General features: G+C 41.3%; 1 protein-coding gene across 1 annotated transcript in view; it reads right to left on the bottom strand.

Annotated features, from left to right (window-relative positions):
• AOX1 (aldehyde oxidase 1) overlaps positions 1-24,462 on the bottom strand; it is a 73,778-nt gene that overhangs the window by 34,173 nt on the left and 15,143 nt on the right. The window contains exons 4-20 of the mRNA XM_019746480.3: positions 23,146-23,254; positions 21,271-21,397; positions 20,889-20,950; positions 19,855-19,944; positions 19,137-19,217; positions 18,382-18,526; positions 17,911-18,003; positions 16,940-17,091; positions 16,654-16,747; positions 15,219-15,328; positions 13,592-13,776; positions 12,482-12,644; positions 10,726-10,818; positions 9,065-9,234; positions 8,592-8,718; positions 6,173-6,295; positions 2,681-2,777 (exon numbers count right to left, since the gene is read on the bottom strand). Of these exons, the coding sequence (XP_019602039.3) occupies positions 2,681-2,777; positions 6,173-6,295; positions 8,592-8,718; positions 9,065-9,234; positions 10,726-10,818; positions 12,482-12,644; positions 13,592-13,776; positions 15,219-15,328; positions 16,654-16,747; positions 16,940-17,091; positions 17,911-18,003; positions 18,382-18,526; positions 19,137-19,217; positions 19,855-19,944; positions 20,889-20,950; positions 21,271-21,397; positions 23,146-23,254 (2,021 nt within the window). The remainder of the gene's footprint in view (positions 1-2,680; positions 2,778-6,172; positions 6,296-8,591; positions 8,719-9,064; positions 9,235-10,725; positions 10,819-12,481; positions 12,645-13,591; positions 13,777-15,218; positions 15,329-16,653; positions 16,748-16,939; positions 17,092-17,910; positions 18,004-18,381; positions 18,527-19,136; positions 19,218-19,854; positions 19,945-20,888; positions 20,951-21,270; positions 21,398-23,145; positions 23,255-24,462) is intronic.

Raw genomic sequence — 24,462 nt, 5'->3', positions numbered from 1 at the left:
AGAATTTATTTGGTTAAACATCTACTTCATTTAAAAAACACAGAGCTAAAACATGTGAGACAGCTGTTTCTGTTTAAACCCGTGCGGAAGACAAAGCTCCAGAGCCCTGTCCCCTCGTGCTGCCCACCCCACAGCCCTGCACCACACTGCCCTCTGCTCACCCGAGGGTGGCGCTCTCAGCTCTCTAAGCTGGAACTAATCCTTGAGATAAAAGTGTTATCCCAGTGAGGGTGTAGGAGTGATTCCTCCCGGCATATTTACATTTTAAGAAGAGGCCCTTCCGCCCGGTGGCTCAGGCGGTTAGAGCTCCATGTTCCTAACTCCGAAGGCTGCCAGTTCGATTCCCACATGGGCCAGTGGGCTCTCAACCACAAGGTTGCCCGTTCAACTCCTCGAGTCCCGCAAGGGATGGTGGGCTCCATCCCCTGAAACTAAGATTGAACACGGCACCTTGAGCTGAGCTGCCTCCCGGATGGCTCAGTTGGTTGGAGCGCGGGCTCTCAACCAAGCTGTGCCCTCCACAACTAGACTGAAAGGACAACTTAAGCTGAACAGCACCCTCCACAACTAAGATTGAAAGGACAACAACTTGACTTGGAAAAAAGGCCTGGAAGTACACACTGTTCCCCAAAGTCCTGTTCCCCTTCCCCAATAAAAAAAAAAAAAAAAAATCTTTAGAAAAAAAAAGAAGAGGCCCTTAAAGATAGTAAAGCCATTAAGACATGAAGCAGTTTATCTGTACTATGCCCAACAGGACAGGTTGTGGGAGGAAAATCTCAGTTCCAGGTCTCTTGCAAATCCCACTAGACAGATTGCCAGCTACTTCTCCAGTGTAAAGCCCATCCCAGCTAATGGAATTTTAAAGAGATAAATGAGAAGCAGCTTCATGTAGAGGAGAGAATGTGCTAACTTCAGAGTTGGGAAACTTGGACAGATGTGATTCCTGGTCAACCACAGGCCTCTCTGGCTTCAGCTGGCTCATTTGTAAACAGTGTTCTCTAACGCCCATCTAGAGCTATGACACCAGGCTTGGGTAGGGCTGAAATCTTCCCAGCCCAGAAAACAACCAATAACACCACTCCCTTCCAGAACGCAGTCTAAGACTTGGTGTAATGCTCCACATACTGTATCTTTAAAAAAAAATTTTTTTGGAGCACTTATTATCCTAACAGGCAGATAAAGTATTATAATTCTTAACTCCAATTATCTCACAGTGAAACAAGTAGTCAAAAAATCTTAATCAAAATGACAATTGCAGAGTAAGAAAAAAAACCCTCAAACCAGTGAGTTAAGAGAATGAAACTTAAAAGTAGTATATGTGTCTCTTTTAAAGCTTCCTGTTAATTAATAGGTTTTATCCTTTTTAACAGGGTCTGATGCAAGTAGCCAGTTAAAATTCAAGTAAGAGACAGACTGAATAAACTACCAAACTGAATTAAATAATTCATTAAGATGTGAAGGGAAAAATACCATAATTAAATTCTCATATAAAAACATATTGTGGCAAGAACAGAGCCTAGGACATATTATGGCACAAATGGAAGAACTCTCCCTAAATCTTGATAATTTCAAGATTTTCACACCATGGATTCATTCTCTATGATAAAAATGCTCCCTCTTCCTCGTTCCCCAAAACAAACTCAACTTTCGAGTGTTTGCCACATTTTATTAATCCTACGAATCACGTGGAGCACTCTTAAAACTGGTCAAACAAACAGATTCCTGGGGTACCCTGGATCCTCCAACTCCAGAATCCCAAGAAAGGGGCACAGGAATCTCCAGGCTGCTTTCCTAAGCATCTTACAGTGTGAAAAACTGGGAAACACTGGGTTCGATAAATGCACGCCTGCCAGTGCATTAGCTCAGTAACAGACAACCTATTCTAGAGAAGAACAACAGAAACATCTAAACCTAATAATAATTATTGCTCACAGTTGTGGACCTGTTACTATGGGCCAAGTACACGTATATTATCTCTTATAATGTTCACAGAGGCCCTTCGAGACCGGTATTATTTTATCCATGTACAGGCACACCTCCTTTTTGTGCGTTTCACTTTACTGCCCTTCACAGAGGTTGTGTTGTTCTACAGATTGAAGGCAAGACCCTCCACCAGCAAAAAGATGATGACTCGCTTTAGTGCGATGGCCTGGAAGCAAACCTGCAACACGTCTGAGTGACGCCATAAACATATGGAACTGTTGTATGACCGTGGTCATGTTCCTTAACCCCTCTGGGCCTCAGTTTCCCAACCTGCAGGGTGGTTGTGAGCAGGAAAAAGACAACCTCTATATAATGACTAGGGCCGCAACTGCTTCCCCTGTCATCATTTTTTCCAGATAGTTTTACCTTCAAGAATTTGATCAGCCAATTTAAATGCTTCATCAACACTTCCATATTCCAGTTTCCTCTCAGGGCAAGTGGTCACGGCCCTGACCACTTTGGCTTGCTGCTGTGCTCTTTACAACACACACACACGCACACACACACACACACACACACACACACACACACACACGACACAGAGGAAAACACATCTGTGAATGAGGGGCCTGCCCCGAGGAGCACACCCACCTAGGCTGATTTCTAGAAGGCAAAGGCAGCATAAAACTAGACAGGCTTAGAAGACTTCCAGGGCTGCTTCCCCTCTCATCATTATTCTTTTGTCCAGATAGTTTACCTTCAAGAATTTGATCAACCACTTTAAATGCTTCATCAATATTTCCACATTCCAGTTTCCTTTCTGGCTCATAGAAGGAATTGTGTTGTATGGCTTCCTAGAAAGAAAACAGAAAAGTGAGGTCACTGGGGCATACCATCCAGCCCTACGGCAGCAGACACACGCCGTGGGCCGTGGGTCAGTGGGGGCATCGTTTGAGTCTGGGCAGCATGTCTCCTTTTCTCTGGCATCCCAGGCGCTTTCGGCACAACCCCATGAGTTGAGCTAAGAACCAGGCCTCAGAGACTCCCCACAGAGCAAATACACACGTCCTCATTGAGTCAAAAGAAACAGTATGCTCAGAAAAAACCTGGCACCTAGGTGGTCCCAGAATGGCACTACTATTTTCCAGGCAGATTGTTCCTTTCATTCCACAACCCATTTTATGCAGCCAGGGTCACGCAGAGCTTGAACTCTGGACCCAGTTGGAGTTGTGTCCATTTACTCCACTTACTAGCTGTTTGACTGTGGGTCTATGACTTCACCTCTCTGAGCTTCATTTGTCAAATGGAGGTGTAGTTGGACACATAGCTCTGATAGGGTTGTGGAGAGTATAAAAGGAAACGAGGCGCATAAAGAGCTTACATGACATGTAATCAGTGCCGGGTCAATGAGAAGACTCTAATAATGAGGATTGTGAAGGCCCTGCCCATCAGCCCCACGCTTCTGCTTTGGGGGGATGAGCCCTTGGGACGTCCACTCCTGGTCTCAGATTCCATTACAAGTCCAGTGTGGGCACCACAAATCCACTTGTACACCGGCTCTTACTGGCTTTCCCTGTGCCCAGCAGAGGGGTACACTAGTGGGAACACAGAATCAGGGATGCAGCTATAATGATCTAGGCTGGTTGTCTTACCTATCCTTCAGAATTTATCTTGCTGTGATCCCTGTGTTCACTGGCCAGTGTGACATGCCAGCTCCTGCCAGCACTATCTACCATGGGTTATTGTCTGTCCATGAAGTTCCAGCTTGTTGGCAGTTGGGAATTCTCCTAACCCTGGTTCCCTCTGACCAGCAGTAGGGTCTAGACCTGTCCACATACCTTACAGGGATGTTCTGTGGTGTCCCTGCCATTTTCTCCATTCAGAAAGTGGGCTGGTTTGTTTTTAGCCATTGTGGGGCCCAGGTTCTTTATAGAGTGTTTGTTGACTTGCTCTATTACTGACCAGCTGTGTGACCTTGGGTAACCCCATCTTTCAGTTTCCTCATTAGAATGGGGATAATAACTATTTTTTATTTCATAGGACTGTTGTGAGGATTTAGTGAGTTGATGTATGAAACCTGCTTAGGACTATGCAACTATTCAGTGAGCTCTGTGTAGGTATTGGCTATGGTCACTTTGGTCATGATGATAGATGAGAGATTCTGGTCGAGAGCGTATTTCTCTCCCCGTGGTCATCAGCTTGACCCCTTGAACCAAGAGCTTTCCTATTCAAACTATGTATTAAAAACTCTAAAAAGCATAAGCTAGGTTAAACCTCAGAGAGTAGTGACAGAGATACATTTGTTCTTATCCTATTTTGACTGGTGACACACTTTCTACTGGAATCAATTCAGGTGATTTTATTATTAATCCAAGACTCAGATATTCCAGGTAGGAAACAGAAGTTAAGTTTCACAAACCTTGTTTTAAAAAGTTTAATCTTTTTCTGCTTCACTTGCTGCTTTGTCTTTGAGTGACTCTGGGCTAATTTCCTGGTCAGGGAAGTGATACAAGAATGTCAGTGTGTAGGGGGCTGGCATATGTCCTTGCTATAAATAAATGGATTCAATCTACTTTGATCTAGTTGATTGAGCTTGGAGAGCTTAACCTGATAAAAACATGAGGCAGTTCTACTCCACAACGTCAAAGTTTGGCATTTGATGCTGGTATTCTCTGGCAGACAATTAGAGATCCACTGAGAGCAGCTGCGGAGGGTGGGAAGCGAGTCGTATCAATTTGCTTATTAGGAATTTTATTTGGCTGGAAGGTAGAGCCAAGGAAGGGATGCTATCTAATCACTGGTATTGGGCAAAGGATTACAAACAGAATTTTTGATGAAACATCACCTAAATGATTTCTTATAAAGAAGTAATTCTAACTCTAAAACAAAATGTTAGAGAAGGAATATATTACAGTAAGGAAGCACAGCAGGCAACATAGGAATGAAAGGGTCTGAGAAGGGAACAGAATATTTGAATCTGAAACTGGCCAGGAAAATTTAGAAGGCCTAATCCCCCTCTGACTCCAACCGGACTCCTATATTTTTGTCTTCTTGACATGATTTTATTTTAATTTTAGAACACTGAGGACATGGTCCAGAAACAAACGCTGAGCTCCTGGGTATAAAGCATCATGAGAGGAGACACACTAGAGGCCCAGTTCTCCAGGGGGCACTAACCTTGGCTGAGTCACTGCCTCATCTTCTGCCTCATTGCTGCTTTCCCAACTTTTATGCTTTTACTACTTCATAAATTATAAGAACCAATGATATGCAGAAGAAGACTCTGTCCTTACATGGAGATGAATCTTAAAACTTTCATACATTTCAAACTCCTTTTTAAACAACGGGATAGGAAATGCAATTCTCCAACTTGTTTAAGTTGCTGAAATATCTGTAGGCATCATAGGATTGATTTCTCATACTCATTTACGAAATGCATTAAAGGATCTATGTAAAAATGGCGTCTCCAATATTTGCTTCCCAGAACATCTTGTTGGTTCTCACTATGTGCCTGAGAGAGTCTGGGTGAAGGTGAATACAGTAAGTCCTCACCTAACATGGACAGGTTCTTGGACCTGTGGCCAAATGACAAATAATAAAACCAATTTTACTATAGGCTAATTGACAGAAACAAGGGTTAAGTTCCTAAGCATCCCATCAACGTTATAACAAGTGACGTTGAACAGAATGATGTTATTCAAGCACCTGCTATACAGGGTTATAGGGTGTGTCCCCTCTGCTGGACATTGTTGGTTGCCCATCCATCATTCTTCTCACCTGTCCCCTTCCAAACAATTCTCAGATTTCTGTTTGGGTCTCCACCACTCCCCCATACAGCCCATGTACTTCAAAGTAATCTGACACCCCAGCAGTAACCAACAGCTCCCCCATTCCTCTGGCCAGTCATTAATGCAGAATTGGATATGACTGAGTGGTCTGATGCAGGTGGATTTCAGGACTCATGGAATGTAGGGACAATGCTGTTCTCTTTTGCTTCTTGGATATGAACTAGAAGCTCCTGGCTGCCAGCCTGTGACTACAGGAAATAAAGCCTGTACTGTGAGCAGCAGAGAGGTGAGGCAGGAAATCAGGTTTCTTGCTAACACTGATAAAGGTTTTGGGCCAATAAAGCCCCTGTGCTTTGGAAGTCACTTCGAGTCAGGTTTTCTTTCCTGTTATTGTAGTCTAAAGCATTTTATGACGACACCACTGACATCTGCTTTTCTGGTACCACCGTTGAACTCATTACCTCAATTGTTAGGATCACGGGCTCCAAATCCTGGTAAACAATCTTCACTCGCTTTGCAGCTCGCTTTGCATGAATCTCAGAATCCGCAATCACGGCACAGACGATCTGACCCACGCAAAATACCTACAACACAGCAAAGGCCTTTGTTTTCAAGGAAAGCAGGTACCAGGTCCTCTCCTCTCGTCCATTTTTCTCCTCCCTCTTAGCACAGAGCTAGACACACAATAAACAAGCCCTTCACATGTGTCCCCACTGCAGTGCTGTGGGTAACAAAGGCTTCGGGAGGCAAGTGCATTTGTCAGAGTCGGCCTGTGGAATTTCACTGTGGAAATTCAGGTCTTTTTGCTGCATCACTGGCAGTGGTCGCGGGAGAGGGGCAGGAGTTATGCTGCCTCCTGCACAGCAGACTGGGGCTCCAGGCCCAATAGACAGGATTGCTTGAAGGCCAAGTAGCCTCACAGAGCCAGTCCCACAGCTTGGCCTGTGGCTGCCACACCATGAGCAGGGCCATTCTGACAGGTGGCTTCTGCTTTCATGGACTGGGAAGGCCCGGAAGTCACAGCCCAGCTCAGCCAGAGATGAAGGAGAGAGGGAGGAATAACACAACCCTGCCAGTGAGCAAATCTGTGCCCCCACTGTGGTGGAGCACAGGCTCTCAGGGACGGACAAGAAACTGTGCCAGCCAAGGTGTGACCAAACACAGAGCATTTGTGTTTCACCTGCAGGCAGGTAGGCGACCCAAGGAGTTCACAGAGGGACCAGGGCAGAAAGTTGATGGGAGAAGAATGAAATGAAGGCTCCAGAAAGGTAAAATAATCAGGACTGGAAAAAGTCACCATGACTGTTTAGTTCTCTCCCACCTTATACCTTGATCACAGTTAAAACGTAACCACTCATTTTGAAAATCTACATTGGACTATTGGGTCTTTTTTACAATGAGCATATAGTAGTTTTATCATTAGGAAAATATAGTAGTAAAAAATGTTAAAACTGGCACACACACACACACTCACACTCACACTCACATTCACACACACTCACGCAAGGGTTTTTGTTGGGTGTGGGTCGATGGGGGCAGTGGGGAGATAAATGAAACAAGAATGGCAAAACATTCGTAATTGTTGAATCTCTATTTTTGTGTATGCTTAAAATTTCTACAGTGGAAAGAATTTTAAAAGGCACAACATGTTATGCACAAATGTTAAAAAAAGGAATTAAACTCACAAAGGCAATCATTCACATCGCCCCTGTTCTCCATTCTTGCTGGTTTTGCCCGTGACCTGGCACACAGGCACGGCGCCCAGAAGCTCGTAATCCACATACCCACACCTCAGAGAGCAGGTACTATCGTACAAACAGGAATGGGTTTGCTTGTTTAGTTAACATGTATGCAAAGGCCATAATTCTCATTGTCTTTTGCCAATGCCTCCCCGAGATGCCTTGGGGAAGTTTCAAACTTGACTTGAGACTCTCAATCATCAAATTTTCATGTTTATCCACTAAATCTGCCAGCAAGAGCCAGAGGTAGGGACTGTTTCAAATGATGAAGCTCTTTTGGGTGAACACTGAACCGAGAAGCCTGAGTTCTGCACAGAACCTGTTGCATTGCCTTTGCAGCATTTTCTGATAACTGAGGATACAGTAGCCAAAGTCTTAATCATTTGAAACTTGTAAATGGCAACAATGCCAGCTGTTCCTCTATTCATTTATCCTGCTCCATGGGAAGCAGCGTATGGAATATACTGATGAATCAGACATGGGGCCTCACTCAAGGACTTTTACTACGTAGGGGAAATACGTAAGACATAAAAATAAGTAAGCTTAATACAAGGTAGAAAGCGCATTAAAGGTCCATTTTGCCTTTTCCTCTAGACTTGAAGCTCTTTGAGGGGAAAGACCACATGGGTCTTGTTCAGCTACAGCGACCGGCCATCGTAAGTGCTGACTTAAAAATATCTGTGGAATACATGGCAGTATGAATGGATGAGTAAAGGTGAGTTCAGAGAGGGAGAGAGAACTCCTGGATTAAAGAATATGGAGAGGCTTCATGGTGGAGACCTACTTGAACCTGGACTTGGACTTTGGAAGCACTGACTGAGGCAACGGCAAGAGAGTCTCAGGAGAGATATTAGTAAATAAAAGTTATAATTCTGTTCTCCTTTGTGGTTGCATACTGTTAGTAGCACAGTATCTTACTACAGGAAAATGTAAAACAATCAAGTATCTTTCATACAACTGGTCAACTTTTTTACTTATGTGGAAAATGAATATATTTGAATTCATTCACCCTTAGAATATAATGTTTTATATTAAGCATTCATAGAATATTGGAATCCTTTAAAATGTTCCAAATGCGATCTTATCTTTAAGAAAATATGAAGTGCCATTAATGGAGGAACAGAATGCAAAAATGCAGTACCTCAGCTGAGTCCAGAATTTTCTCAGTTTGGGTTATAAAGCAGTAGGAGTTTACGCCATGAAGATGTTCCTCAGTCATGATGTCCACCACGCCTGGCAGGCTGAGAGCTTCTGACAGTTCAATAGACCTGGATGAGAACACACAGAGCAGGGCTCCTCAGAGCAGCCCCACAGCCCAAAGGCCCAGGAGAATGGGCTTAACTGAAGAATCAGATATGAGAGAAGAAAGATACGTCCAAGAATCCTTCCATAGTTCTCCGATACACAATTGGGAAGAAATTCCTGGGACAATGAAGTTATTAGATGGAGGCACAAACTGTAGTAAATCCCACATTGTGATCCCATTTCACCTCTCATCTGCATTGAATATCGCCAACAGAGAGCTTACCCTCCTCATACCGTTACTTTTCGCTAATGGGACTTAGATGAAAAGGCAATCGCTAACGTCTCTTGGGTAAGAACATTACCACTTACACAATCTTAGCATGAGCTCTTGAACTTGTTACAAAAGCCAAGAAAAGTTCCCCGTGTACGGCAGGCATGTCGTCACAGTAGATGGCTTCGCCCGTGGCATGCTTAATACCAGACAGATGCATGATGGGCCGGCCAATCGGGTCTTGAGAAAGCTTCTTTGGTTCTCCATTCTGTTTAATCAATAACCAACACACCATGTTTATAATCATTGTATGGACATCCCCCATAAGAGGGTAGCTATATAACGTACATCCAAACCAGAACCCTTTTGAAAATGGAAACTGTCACTATTGATACGAACACGAGGACAATTAGCCTATTTCAATAAGTCAACAGGGAAACGGGGATGAATGTATAGGCATGATGCTGTCCCTATTTTTTCCCACTTTTAAAAATATAGACCACAAACATTTCAAATGCAAATTCCATTTGTAAAAGTAAATGAATATAAATCTTTCTTTCTGGTAATGTGAAATTATGTCTTCTTGCTAATGCTCATGTATTTCTCTAAATTTTAGTTCTAAATTATTTTACTGTTTGTATCTAAGAGTGGCACAAATATTTTTGCAGAAGAGCATGATGATATCATGACTGTTTATAGAAACTATTGGGAGCATGTATTCAACCAGGGAGCCCATTTTTTTTTTTTTTTCTATTTTGAGTGAAGAAGTCTAAGAAATAATTGGTAAAACTCTTAACTTAGATACTCCTGATAAAGAATGAAGCCTAAGGGAGATGCATTTTGAATAATGATTCACTAATGTTATTCTTTCTTAGAGACCCATGGGGTAGAATTTCTTGCTATTGGTTCTGTAAATACCTTAAATATGTTTCATTAACCAAAGTAGAAATTAAGAAACATGACATCACCCTCAGTATTTCAAATGAGAGATTTGTTAGTTTTCCTAGTTGGTTGTTTATTGGTGGAAGAAGAACTGGAGGCATGCAGAAAGAAGGGGTTAAGAGACATGATAAGCCAAGCTCAGAGTCTCAGGTGAAGGCTGTGGCTGCTAAGGGAGTGTGGGAAATGGAAATTCCAGGAAAACTGCCAGCCAAGCAGCCATCTGACTACTCTCTAAAAGAAGAAGGAGGCTCTGGGTCTGGAGCCCTGGTTGAGGGGCTGGCTGCCTGCTACGTTGTGCAGGCGGCCCCATCCACAAGTCATGGGGTCAACGTTTGATACTAGGGCTGAGGCCAGGCTGCCGGTGGCTTTCTCTGGAAGACTTGGGGTGAGAGGCATACAGTGGGTCAGCCAAGGTGAGGCCTGGAAAAAGCTATGGAGGTCTCCCCTTCCTGCCCCATCTGTTGCCCCACACTGTAGTTCATGGGTCATCTGAGCCCTGTGCTCTGACTGATGCTGCCAAGGGCAGAAGTATGTGGCAAGCTTGCCCGCGTATTCATGTGGATGGTACAAGACCACAGAACAAAACACGGGGCCTTGAGGATCAAAACAGATGTTAAAAAAAGAAATTACCATTGTTAACTTAGTTTTTAGTCACAATTCTTTGATTTTGAAGTTTAACACTAAAGGAAGCTGTGAGTTCACCAGAACGGGAGCTCACTGAGAATCACTGAGAAAAGACTGGGAATGTCCAGGGGAAGGAGTTAGAGCCCAGGCCCTTTGAATTAAAAAAAAAAAAAAAAAAAAAGCAGCCACTAACCTGGTACTTAAATGTACTCCAGTGATGTCTGGAATGAAGATCTTCTACTGCGCTCTCATACTTGTCTGCAAGGCTAGGATAGTGAACAGGGTCCTGAAAAGTAGAACCATAGCAGATGTTTAAATATGCCCGAGTGGTCTTGGAAGGGAGGCTACTAGCACGGTTCTTAACACGCAGCTGTATTCTGCAGCCTAACATTTATTAAGCACTCGTCTTGTTCAGAACTCTGGAGGTACAAGCAGCTCCCGGACCCCTGGGACACACGCTCTGGAAGGTCTACACATTAGGAAGAGCCTAGTGAATGTAGCAGATCACTGACTTCCAGCATCTCTGTGTTCTTAGGATTCTCTCACATGCTTTCCTAAATCATTGAGGACTTACAAACCAATAAAACAGGAAGAGGGAAGCTAAATAAATAAAATGGAAAGGAACAGAATTGTTGAAGCCAGGAAAAAGTCAAAAGCACACCATTGTGCATGTGATTAAAACTCTGTGCTGTACCACCTGGCCAACCTGGGAGAAAGGAAAATGCAGAGGCCGTATCCCGACCGCAGCCCCATAGGAGGAAGCACACGTCTTAGAATGTAGGAAAATGGGTAATTTATACAATGCTTTAAATAATACACTTGATGGTTATCTTTTATATTTAAAAAAATTGTAATACAAAATTAAAGCCAACTAAGGCTATTATTTTTAAGAGTAGAGGGATATTGAACAGAGGAAGTTGAATTGAAAGTATGAGATGACAAAGTGGAAGCTTTAAGTTATATCACTTGAGTCACCCAAGAAATTGTATTAGTTTACTATTACTTGGAGGAGTCTACAATGGGCGTTATCTTTTCTCTCTTTTTTTCACCTGGTGACAATATGTCACTTATACATGATTTCAAGTTTCTAGTCTCAAAATTCGATACAACTGTTCTGGTTCTTAGTTTTCCCCACGTGTAATGAGAAGATACCCTCAGAAGCAATAGGAGAGAACTTTGTGCCTCTTACTGGCAGTGATCACACTAATTTCTATACCATGTGATGAATGGTCTTGGCTTCTGGTTTGGTCAGTTGGTTGTAGCATGGGATGAACCAGGCCAATATGGCTCAAGTTCCCTTAGCACATTTATTCAGAGACATTCTTTTAGTTGGGTCCTCCCTAGCCAACAATCTTGTAACTAATTGTCTGTCATAAGGGAGAATAGGCAAAAAAATAAATAAATAAATAAAAATGGCTGGATGATGACTACTATTATTAAGACTAGCGTTAGGCACTCTTTATCATGTTCCTTTGTAGCACTGGGCACCGTACTAAGCCCTTCTCCTACAATAGCCCATTTCCAATAACCTTCTGGAGTGGCTGCCATCCTCATCTCATAGGTGAGAGAAATGAAGCTGAATCAGAGAAGCAAGCCAAATGCACGAAGGTAACCCTCAACCAGGGGCGGAAGTGCTTTACGGAGAGAAAATACATTCAAACCCTTACCAAGTTTTCTGCACACTGCCTGGACAAACATTGGGTCAGAAACAAAATAACTGAGGGGTGTTCAACAAAGTCCTGTACTACTCTGTGCTCTACTTGCAATCCTTCCCCAAACTTACAAGCCATCAACAGACAGCCTGAAGTATTCCCGGCAAGCCCACGTGTTTCTAATTTGGGTTTTCTTTTCTATTCTATAGCTATTTGGCAGGGGGTTGTCACCTCCATTGTGGGTCTCCCCATAACTCCTAAGACTGGGAAAGGTAATACATGGTCAGTTCCATTTACCATCCTCTTCAAAATCTGTGACACTTCCAGGTAAAACTTGAAGAGGAAGCTGATGATGAGAGTCCTCTTGAACTCCACCTTCCCACCCGGAGCTGAGCCTGGAAGGGAGACTTCCTGCAGAACCAGCCTGCAAGCTGCATCCAGCATCTCTTCATTCCAGGGCCTGTGAGAGTCAAAACAGAAGACTCCTAGCCTGACAGGACTCACGAACTCATAGGCTCGGCTAGTGTGTGAGACAAATAGCTACAGCTTATGCAGGACATTAGATGTACAAGCTCCAGAGTGTCCACCACTCTCAAGGTGCCCGGCCCAGTGCTACCACTTCCTCATCTGTAAATGGGGAATAATAGTGGCACTCCCCCCATGGAATGGTCACAAAAAAGAAATGACAACCTGTATTAAGTCCTTAGCCCAGGAGTAACTGACCCTTATATCACTAGAATGTTTACTGCAAGCCAGGTTTTGTTTTAAACTCCTTATATGTATTCACTCATTTAATCCTCTCAACTGCCCTGTAAAGTGAGGATGACTATCCCCCTTTGATAGATAAGGAAACAGAGGTGTCATAATGTTAAGCAAGCTGAGATCACATAATTAATAGGGCTTGAACTGATATTTGGACCCAGGCAGCCTGGCTCAACGGAGTTTGTGTTTTTAACCATTACTCTCTACTCTTTATGATATAGTAACTGGTACCTAGTATATACTCAAGAAATACTGGCCATCAGCATTACCTCTAGAAATGAAAAGTCAGGTAAGCAAATGCATTTAGCAATTTATTATAAAACAAATTCCCATAATCTGTTTTTCATCGTGGCAAATTATTTGCTCACAACAAGGCAAGTCTACTCATTTTGCTTACTGTCTCTATGTGCCATTGGGATATAGGCTCTCTCTCTCACACACACATATACACACATGCACGTATACACAGACTATATGATTCCAACTTCAGAATTTACTAAAACCAAGGCATATCGAAGTAATGATGAAATCTTATTGGAATTCCATGCCATTAAACAAAAACGTAGCAAGGATTTTCCTTGTAATAGCATGTCATCACTAAAAGAACTACTCCATTACTTGGAGTCTAAGGACAGGACGCCATACCTTCCGATGAGTTTCTGGCAGGAATTCTCTGCACAGATGGTGGTTGGACCAACGCCTCCGTACGAGATGGACAACTCTCTAATGATGCCATCCCCTTCTCCAAAAAAGACTCTCATTCCTGAATTGACGACTGCAAGTGCATTCTGTTGCCTCTGAGCTTGTCGGAAGGCTGACACAAATTCCCACTGAAAGCACAAGTTAAGTAGAAACGCACTGAGTTTCTAGGGAGTTTATTTATGTTGCCTCATACATCCTGGTCATACTCTCTGTTATGGGTTGAATTGTGTCCCCCCAAAATTGATACGTTAAAGTCCTAATTCCCAGTACCTCAGAATGTGACTGCATTTGGAGATAGAGATATTTAAAGAAGCAATTAAGTTAAAATAAGGTCATTAGGATGGTCACTAACCCAACATGGCGGTGTCCTCATAAGAAGAGAAAATATGAACAGAGGGAAGTCATGTGAAGACACAGGGAGAAGATGGTCATCCACAAACCAAGGAGAGAGGCCTCAGAAGAAACCTACCATGCTGACATCTTGATATCAGATTTCTACACTCCGGAACCATGAAAAAATGAATGTCTGTTGCTTAGCCACCCAGTCTGTGGTTCTTGGTTATGGCAGCCCTAGTGGACTAATATACCCGCCAAGGCAGGCTTGATTATTCCCATTTCATTGATAAGGAATCAAAGGCTCAGAGTGTGTCAGCAGTTAGTTCAGGGTCACAACAGATTTGGAAACTAGGATTCAATTTTGAGTCTAACTCCAAAGACCTTTTTCCCACTAAGTTCTATTGCAAATGTGTTAGTTTTAGCCTCTTTCAAACGCCAAGATATAAGGTAGAGAGATATATTTTCAAGTCTTATTTAGGGAAAAATATTTAGCCTCATGGCACAAAGAATTTTTAAAAATCAGTAAGAAAGTAACTTTAGAGTTGGGGGGGGTGCGATGAAGAGTGAGGAGGGGGGGCAGAGACAGAGGTCTCCAGATTCCAGAAATGACAGAAGAGTGTGTAACATACATTAAAAAGTAATGCTGTAGTTACTGTAGATCTTAGTAACCTCAGCGCATGATTTATTTTCTTTCCTTATTAAGTCAAGAGCTTCTACCATTTCATTTAATGGAAGCACTAGCCGGCTTCTTTTTGGCATATCCGAAATGCCAGCATTACTACTCTTGTGCTTCAGGCTGTTCGTATATAAAATCAGGAGTTATTGAGCAGAAGCTCTGAGACCATGATAGTCAATCTGATAACTGAGATGGCTATGAAGTGACTAATGTACCGGAGCATATACAGTGTGGATATACTGGACAAAGAGATGATTCACAGCCCAGTAGGGACAAAGCTGGACAGCGCGAGATTTCATCATGCTACTCAGAACAACAGCAATTTAAAACTTATGAATTGTTATTGTTTTTTTCAATTTTCCATTGAGTCTTTTTGGACCATGGTTGATCACGGGTAACTGAAACTGCAGAAAGTGAAACCATAGATAAGGCAGGGAATACTGGTCCTCATAAATCTCCCCTGTAAACACTCAATACCTTTATGTAACCTACTATATGTGGGAATTAACAAGCTGTAGGCTCACAGGTAAAAACAAGAAATTGATAGGACATTCTCACCTTCCTTGAGTAGGGGATATTCACTGAGATCAAGATTTCTTCAGGCTTAAGATCTGCACTGGGGCACTTTCTGAGAAACTGCTCATTTAAAGGAATCTGTCGTTCTCCTTCTGTGGAAAGAAATGACACTTTCCCTGGAATATGTTCTATTAAGCAATCAAATCTCCAAAACTTGGGAAATAATTCTACCAAAACCCCAGGGAAACACTGGGAAAAGAACTGTTCTTTCTGTGCTTAACAAATCTTTCACCCCATAATGGTACTGTGCAAGGTTTCTTCCCATCTGGGTTCCATTTTTGTTTGTTTGTTTGTTTTGCCTTCTTTGCTTATACGTAAAAATATCTAGCAGAGTAGCCCAGAGGTCAGGAAGAACAGGACCTTAGCAGTCCTCTTCCTGAACAGCACAATTAATCTCGAGCTTTGTGAATAGGGAGTAAGTAGTAATATCCCTGTTGATATTCTGATGAAGTCATTCAACAAACATTTATAGTTTATAACTGGGACCCTTATTAGGTACAGTAGTGAATAACTCAATTGTCTTTAATGAAGTTTTCTACTAGTGAGGTGATATCATTTTGCTTACATCTTTTTCTAGTACCTAAAGAATTTCTGTTCCTTAATCAATATATTGGAGGGAGAAACAGAAATAAGACTTTGAGATGAAAACTAAGAATTTTTTTATTTTTATATTCACATCACAAAACCTCTTTCTCATTATATGATTTTTAAAAGAGATGTTAATTAAATTAATAACTATGAATGCAAATCTTCCTCTTTAAGATAATTTTGTGGTTTAGATGATATGCAGAGTAGGTATTTAACAATGCAGGTAATAGAAATCTAGTCCATATTTTTAAATGAAAACAGATTTATAGAGGATCAATTAGAAATTCCCAATAATTGTTGACCAAGTTGGAATAAGAGAAATAAATTAAAAGTCCTGAACTTAGTTTCAAAAACAAAACTCAAGATAATAAATATAAAATGAAGCCCAACCATTGTTCAACAGAAAAAAGTTTGTAGGCTTCCATCAAAGACAACTTAAGCATGAGCACACAACATGATGTGGGTGCCACCACCCTCTTGCACCACCTGGAGAAAGTCTTCAACCAAGGGACCCGATCATCTCAACAGCCTGTAGTTCTCTCCACTCGTCAGATTACATCGAGGATACTACCACCACAAGCATGTTCAATGTTTGGTGACCAGTAGGGAAAATTATCCAGCACAAGTCCTCAACAAGAAAGAGATGAAGACATTGGGAGTGTGCGGAATTAGGACCAGACTGACTAACTTTCCACGAGTCAGAACAATAGAGAGAATTACTAATATTATAAAGAATAGTCACAGTCAAAACTGGACTTCCTGCATCTCCAGTGAGACAAAGCATAGGAGAAGTAGGTTTAATTACCCCCAAGAAGGAGCTATCACTTACCTTTTGATAGCAAGTTGAGGGTACAGTTGCCCACAGCCAGGAGGGGATTTAGATCTGAATCTAGATGCCTGCTCACAATGTGGCCCCCTAGAGACTGTTTACAATAATGAGTTATTTTCCGTCCAGTTGTATAATTATGAAAACACAAGTGATAAAATAAGAATTAAGCAAGCCTTTGGAGAACTACTCTTTTTGCCTGTTCCAAAAGAATGAAAATGTTATGATTCGTCAGGGATAGAGTCATTCAAGGGACACACACCCGAGTTTACTGTCATCAAATACATACAGCCATGTTCCTAATCTGGGATCCAGCCAGAGTCCTTAGGTGCTTCAAGAGAGCATGGTACGTTTGCGTCTTCTCCTCTGGGAGCTTTAGGCTTGCGTCAGCCAGGGCGTCCTTCACCTGCGCCAGGCTGAGGCCGGCACCTAAGGTCAGCCCTGAAATGAAATCATTTGTAAATAATGCGATGCGATCACTGGTGACCTGGAAATGTCCATTAGATTTCAGATTACAGATATGGGATCTTTATGCTGGATACATGCTGCCCTGCTTGTTGGTGGATATGGTGGTGATGGCGGCGATGGAGGTGGTGGTGACGGTGATAGAGGTGATGGGGGCTAAATGTTTGGAACATTCACTGTATCAAGCACTATATTGAACACTCCACAGACTCTCCTTGAATCCTAACTAGCCTTTGAGATATTTTTAGCCCTATTTCACAGATGACGAAACTGAGGTTCGGTTAAGAAACTTGGCTAAGTTTGTACAGTCAAGAATTAGACCTCACAGCCAAACTCCAAAGCCACATTTATATTGCTTCTCATCATTGTCATTAAATCAACTTCCTTTATCAGAATGAAAAAAAAAAAAGAAAAAACAGTCTGTAAGCTGCTTAACACATAAACTTGCTTTGCATATTACTGTGTTCCTGGAGAGCAAAGCCCGTGATCTATTCATCTTTATCTTTTATCCAGCACTTAGTACAGTACCCTTCACTGAACAGTGACATTTCTAGGATACGGCAGACATAGAAAGTTCTTCAGTAAAAATCTGACTATTCAGACAATTAGTAGCTCGTATAATTATAGAGAATTCTTCCCTGAGCTGCCTCCACAATGTTATCATTCTTATGCTGGTAAGAAGAGAATCTCTGTATATCATAATTAGAAATAATTCTTTTTCTGCTTATCTGCGGGGCAAAGGAAATAAATTGATCAATGCTTTTAACTAAGAAAGCATGGTCTTTAAGAACTCACCATCACCCGCATACTTTACAACATTCAGTTCTTCAATTCTATCCGGAGAAATTATAACTGGGTGAAAGACACCTTTGAATTTCACTTCAGGCCCTAAAGGGTTAGAAAAGAAAAAAATAAGACTAGGATAAAGGGGACTAACTGTCTTTTAAGTTTTGAGATTGTGATGAAAATTGATGTCTTTATATAAAAACTGCATGTTTCTATTGGTCTGTTCACTGCCAAATCTCTCTGGCTCCTAATCTGTTATGGAACAGGCCTCCTGGGTGTAACTGTGCACTGCTCAGATTAGGGGCAATAGGAATTCACTTTCATAATGGAAATCGTGCAAGTCTCTTGAGCAATGCTGAGGAAGTCAAGTCTCCATGAATAAACATAGTATCTCAGACTGTTTTTCCTTAGAAATGCATATATGAGGTTCTCTCCCCCAAAGTGTTTTTCCTCAAAAGAAGTCCCTGGGGTTCTACATACCCACAGAGGTGTTCCCCATGAGAATAGGGGCCTGGGGATACTTGACTTTAGCTTCTAGAAGTTCCTTCAGGGTCACTGGAGAAATCCACATCATTCTATCGCCAACAAAAACCCTGGTCTTTTGTGGTTGCTTCTCAGCCATTATCTATTGAAAAAGCAACAGGGATTCGAGCCCATCTCATGATAACATTTCTACCTGTTTCTGCTCTATCTTTGTAGGAACAGAGGCAGGAAATACAGATCATTTTTAAAACTAAAATAAAAGTGACCTAAAAGTAAAGCTGCTTCACTAGGAATCAGAGTTCAGAATAAAAATATGACAATATTTTACTCCTTCTGGAGACTGTTCTAGTAATATGTCTCCTTTTGGTGCTTTTATATCTCAAAGGAATTCATTTCAATGTTTAAAAATATTTTAACATGCTTAATTTTTGTCAAAACATTCTATGGAAGAATAAAACTCAGCAAAACTGGAAGTATAATAGAAAACATGTCTGAATCTACAAATGTTATGATGTCATTTCATAACATTTTTTATAGGTCCTCCCTGATACTTACTGCATTCAACTGTCTCCTTGGGGGTGACACTACCCTCACTCCCTCATCTCTGCCTCGGTCCTACTCTTTAGACCTTGGGCTAAGGATGACAGATGGCCTACTTGTCAATCAGCTTTTGAGAGGATCCATAAACAAATACCCTTCCTGTTATTTCACCATGAATTCTTCTAGGACGAGCTCACCTTTGTCTTACTTACCATTAGCTCGGGAGGAAATATCAATTCCTGCGTTGGATCCAATGGCAGAAACTCCTCTTCTGAGACGAGTTTTAGACTTGTCTTAAAAATAGAAAGTACCAGAAGTTATTGTCATCAGGCAACTCTAACTACAGTACTTTAAGTTCTTTGTGGAATGAGGTCAGAAGAAGAGAGACAACAAATCAGCGGCCCGGCCACAATCCCTGGGCTCTAAGTCAAGGCAGGGCTCTGACAGATGTCAGTGAGCCTCCGAAGCTCTGCACATCCTGAACATTTTCTCTGGAGTCTGGGGAAAGCAGAGGAGGCAGGGAGCAACACCAGACACGGCAGAGAACAAAAACATTTCCTGGAACTGCCACCTCTTCTTATCACTACCTGTTGTTCCCTCTCCCTAATATCTTTCCACTTTGCTTCTGGCCCTCGATAAAAGACTTGAGGGAAGTTTTTTGTTTGTTCGTTTGTTTGTTTTTTAAACTAAGAGAAACTCAGATACCGATGTGTTTTCTCTCCTATAGATAGCTGGACTTGAACAAGAGGAATATCTGGAAGGAGGGATGAAGCTATTAGATTTTTATTTTATTTTTTAACAGATGGAGTGAGAATGGGAGAGGGGACACCTCAAGTTAATCAATGTGGGCAGTCATTTATTCTTCCTGAAAGTAAGTTGGTCTCTGCTCATGCCTGAGAAACTCTTATTAAAAATTTACATTTCACCAACCTCATCTCCTTCCTCAAATTCTGGTGATCCATTTATCCCTTGATTCAAACAGCAAACCCCATTTTCTTTACTTTGACAGCAGCCAGAAGTCTAGTGGGTGAAAAAAGAAACAAATAACCAGGACTTTATTGCTGATTCTACTAAGAATTTTATAGCTTTACTGAGGTGTAACTGATAAATACAATTGTATGTATTTGAAGTATACAATGTGATGCTTTCACACATGATATTTTGTTAAACGATTACGACCATCAGGTTAATTAACAATTGATCACCTCACATAGTTACCACTGTGTATGTGTGTGGTAAGAACACTTAAGATCTATTCTCTTAATCAATTTCAAGTATACAACACAGCATTATTAACTATTATCACCATAGTAAAAATCTTATAACAAAGTCTGGCACATAGCAATAAATATTAACAATGGTTTATGGTTAATATTAATAGCTTACTAACAATGAATGTTAACAAGTATTATTATCACTGTTCTTATTTATGATGCACTGATTTCATAGTTTAACTTCCAAAGGAAAATCTCATGTCCCTCAATTCAAGGTTGTTTGTTAATCTATTCATTCAACAAATATTGATTGAGTGGTACCCACTCAATCAGTGAATGGTGCCCAGCTCTGGAGATGCACAGCCCTTACTGCTAAGCAGACTGCTGTCTGGTGAATAGACAGAAGAGCAAATGGGCAGTGACATCTGGTGTGGCCCACGCCGTGACGGGGGCTGGCACAGAAGGCTGCAGGAGCACCGGGGTACCTGGCTCAGACAAACAGATCAGGAAAGACCCCTTGGAACCCACAGCCAATATCAAAGGGCTTAGTGACCATTATGTCACCACCAGGGCAAGCTTAGAGAATGAAGATAAGCACCCTGCCCAAGATCAAACAACAAACAACTATTACAGACTTTGAGAAAAAAGTAGCCCTGTATCAGTAACAATGGCTATTACTCACATCACATCTGACAATCCTTACTGTTCTGTTTCATCAATATACTCAACATTATGTTCTTTTCTACTCACTTTACAGAAAGTCTTGCATACATCAATTATGGGCCTGTATCCAGTGCAACGGCACAGGTTACCTAAAGGAGAAAAACCCAGCTCTGTTAATCAAGAAACCCAGAGAGAGGCACAGACTGCCAAATGCATGATGGAAATAAGGACCTCATCCTAGAAGGCAGCCCTATTTGACATGTCAGTCCACCTAAAACCTACAAAGCCAGATTTTTCTTATCAGCAACTTGGGATATTTGGTGGATATACAAAGCCATTGCAAATGGTAAATGAGATAATCTTTATACAGCATTGAATCCAGTGTGTGGCACATGGTATGTCCAATATCAGTGCTTGTTGCTGTCGTCATCCTCATCTGAAAATAAAAGCACACACACACGTAACTTACCACCAAGGGCATCAGTTAATTGATCCAGAGAGGGCTCTGGATGGTTCCTGAGCAGCGTGTAGATGGACATCACCATCCCAGGGGTGCAGAACCCACATTGGGTGCCATGACACTTGGCAATCCTTTCCTAGAAGCACAGAAACGATAGAAATGCAGAATGTTGGGCCCCAACCCAGACCTATCGAATCAGAACCTGCATTTTAACAAGATTCCCAGACAATTCATATGCACATTCAAGTTGGAGGAGAGGCCCCAGAAAATCCTTCTCATCCTCGGCTTCTCCCTGTCTTGGTCTGGGAGGCTGTGATGACTAGTCCTCACCAAACTTTGAGCTCCACTGAAAGTTCTCTTACAGACTTGTGCACCTGAAATCTGTGTCACTTTACTAACAATTGTCACCCCAATAAATTTAGAAAAAGAAAAGAAAAGAAAGTTCTCAGCCTTCAGAATCCCCAGGGGAGCTGTACAATTTCCAAGGCTCAAGTAGTACCCATGATCAATTGACTGAGACTCTTTGGGGCTTGGGCGCAGACGTATATTTTATAAAGATTCCCAGGGAGTTTCAATTTGTAGTCCCAAATGGGAATCACTGAGATAAAAGGTTGGTCCCTGGAAATTCTACAGAGAAATGAACTAAATTACACTCAAGTTGAGGGAAAAACAAAAACAAAAAAAGCTCCAAGCTTTTCATTTATTTATTTTTTATTTTATTTTATTTTAATATATATATATATATATATATATATATATATATATATATATTTTTTTTTTTTTTTAAAACAAAACAAAACAAAAAAACAACACACACAAAAAAAGCTCCAAATATTTCCTGAGTGCTTTTATCTGCCCACTACTGCCATAAAGCTTTAACACCTAGAAGTTTGTTTACAAAGTGCCATCATTAATCCAGAGAACAATCAAGAAGGAAACATTGTCTTTACAGGCATTTCACTTCAGAACCTTTCCCCCCTCTCCCCAAACATGTTCTATTTGGAGTCTAACTTCAAAAGTGCAACCCCATTTTGGAAGCTGTCTTCTGGCTGCATCATAACCAGGAACTCAGCAGCAGTTGCTAAATGAAAGGGTGTTTTCACGCCTCTAAATAGTCAAGTTTCACAAGGGTATCAAGCAGAATCCACTCCTTCTAGGTAATGGGGTTTCATAGAAAATAAACAGAACCCAAGATTCCTTTAACTCCAGGAAATTTGAAGTTTGGCCATTTTCAGTCATCCCTGTCTTTTCCCTCTTTTACTCTCTCCATAAGGTAGTTGACGCTCATCAACTTAGATAAAAACAAGTAGCCACAGCATTTTTATGGACAATGTGTAAATAATTGAGACAGGCGTCTGAGGTGCCTTTCACTTGAGGCAAAGTTCTAACAAGATGCTGCCTTAAGAGAAAAGCCTCAAAATTCATTGACAACTCCTATCGTCTGTCTTCTGAACAAATCCTAAATTTAACAAATGTTTTTGGTAGCTGAGGTTCTCATTCAGTTTTAAAATCATATTATTTTCCACTTTATTATTAAAAAGAAGAAAATTATATCCCTCAATGCACATGGCTCTCATTTCTTTATAAGTTTGGAAGATGTAAGATGGATAGGTCCTATCTAATTAGAACATAGAAAACAAACCCAATGATGTCAGGGCTTTCTTTAAAAAGAGGAAGTTCTCTAGTTTTCTGAAAGTATCTTACCAAGAAGTCAGTCACAAAATACCCACACGGCCCAGGTTTTACTCCTGGTCCCCACTTGGTTTCATCTGTTGGCCAAGCAGCGGGGCCTAGAATGCACTCTTGTATGTATCTCAGGGGCTCATTATGTCATTAATGGTTTTCAGAGCACAGAAATCCTATGAAGCAGAGGCCCACCCTCACCTGAACAGCATGAATCCTGGTCTTGGTGCTTCCTATGCCTTCTATTGTTGTGACGGCAGCACCATACAGAGAACAGACAGGGGTCAGACAGGCATTGGCTGGATAATGTCTTCAGAATGCAAAAGAGAAGCATAAATTATATTGTGTACAGTGGGGAAGAGGACGGAGTATTCACTGAGCACCTTTACTATGACAGGTTTTGTATACTGTCTCAGACTTTGAATATATATTTGTATCCTTAGCTCCTGCCCATTTTATAAAAGTAGAATATGAAGGTCAGAGTGATTTGCTCAGGGACACAGCTGGAGTGTCAGAGACAGGATTCAAATTAGACCTCTAAATTCTAACTCCAGAACAGGTTCCACTAACTTTGTGTTTTCTCTTGAATGAGGAGGGGCTGACATTCTCCTCTCTTGTCACCTGTGGTTAATCACCTAGGGCATATTCTATCATCCAGGCAGGTGCTGAGCCAGGGGTTCATTGGAGAATAAAGTGAACTTGAAATTGTGCTTCAGAAGAAGAAATAGGATGTGGGATACAGAACTCTTCAATCCCACAACCTACAGAAAATGTCCAACGCAAAATGACTTCTAAAATGTTCTCATCCACCAAATAGAACTATAAATGACCAATAAATACATGAAACATATGTTCAACTTCAAAATAATAAAGAGTAATTCAAATGAAGCAATGAGAAACACAACTTTTATCAAAGAAAAGGACAAATATTTTTAAAAGTTGTAGTATGCATTATTAGCAAAGCTTTGGGAAAAAAACTCATGTATTGTTGGATGAGAATGTAAATTGACAGAGCTCTTCTGGGAGACCCTTTGCTGGAAGGCATAAAAATCTTTAAGACGCATATACTCTTTTACCTTGCAATTCCACCTCTATGGATGTATCATAAATAGACACACACACACACACACACACACACACACACACACACCACTGCCACATTGCTTATGATAATGAACTAAAAGTAATTTAAGTGATCACTATTTGGGGGTTGGTTTTGGTATACCCAAACAATGGAATGTATACAACAATTAAATATTTATTATTTTCAAAAAATATTCATGAGAAGTTAAGCAAGATATACAGGTTCTAAACAGTTATGCAGTATGCTTCCATATGTCCACATGCAAAAGAAAGATCAAAAGGATAGTATTCACTTATAAATATATGTAAATAGTTCTCGTGTGCCTACATGTGGCAGGCAGAGTCCCAGATGCTAGGATTCATTGGGTAAAATCCCTTCCCTTGTAGAGTGTATATTCTAGTGGAAGGAAGGTAGATAATACTTATGTACACAGA

Source organism: Rhinolophus sinicus, chromosome 17 (genome assembly GCF_057876585.1).
Source record: "Rhinolophus sinicus isolate RSI-liver-muscle chromosome 17, RSI-T2T, whole genome shotgun sequence".
Classification (NCBI taxonomy): Eukaryota; Metazoa; Chordata; class Mammalia; order Chiroptera; family Rhinolophidae; genus Rhinolophus; species Rhinolophus sinicus.
This window is presented reverse-complemented; position numbering and strand designations above follow the sequence as displayed.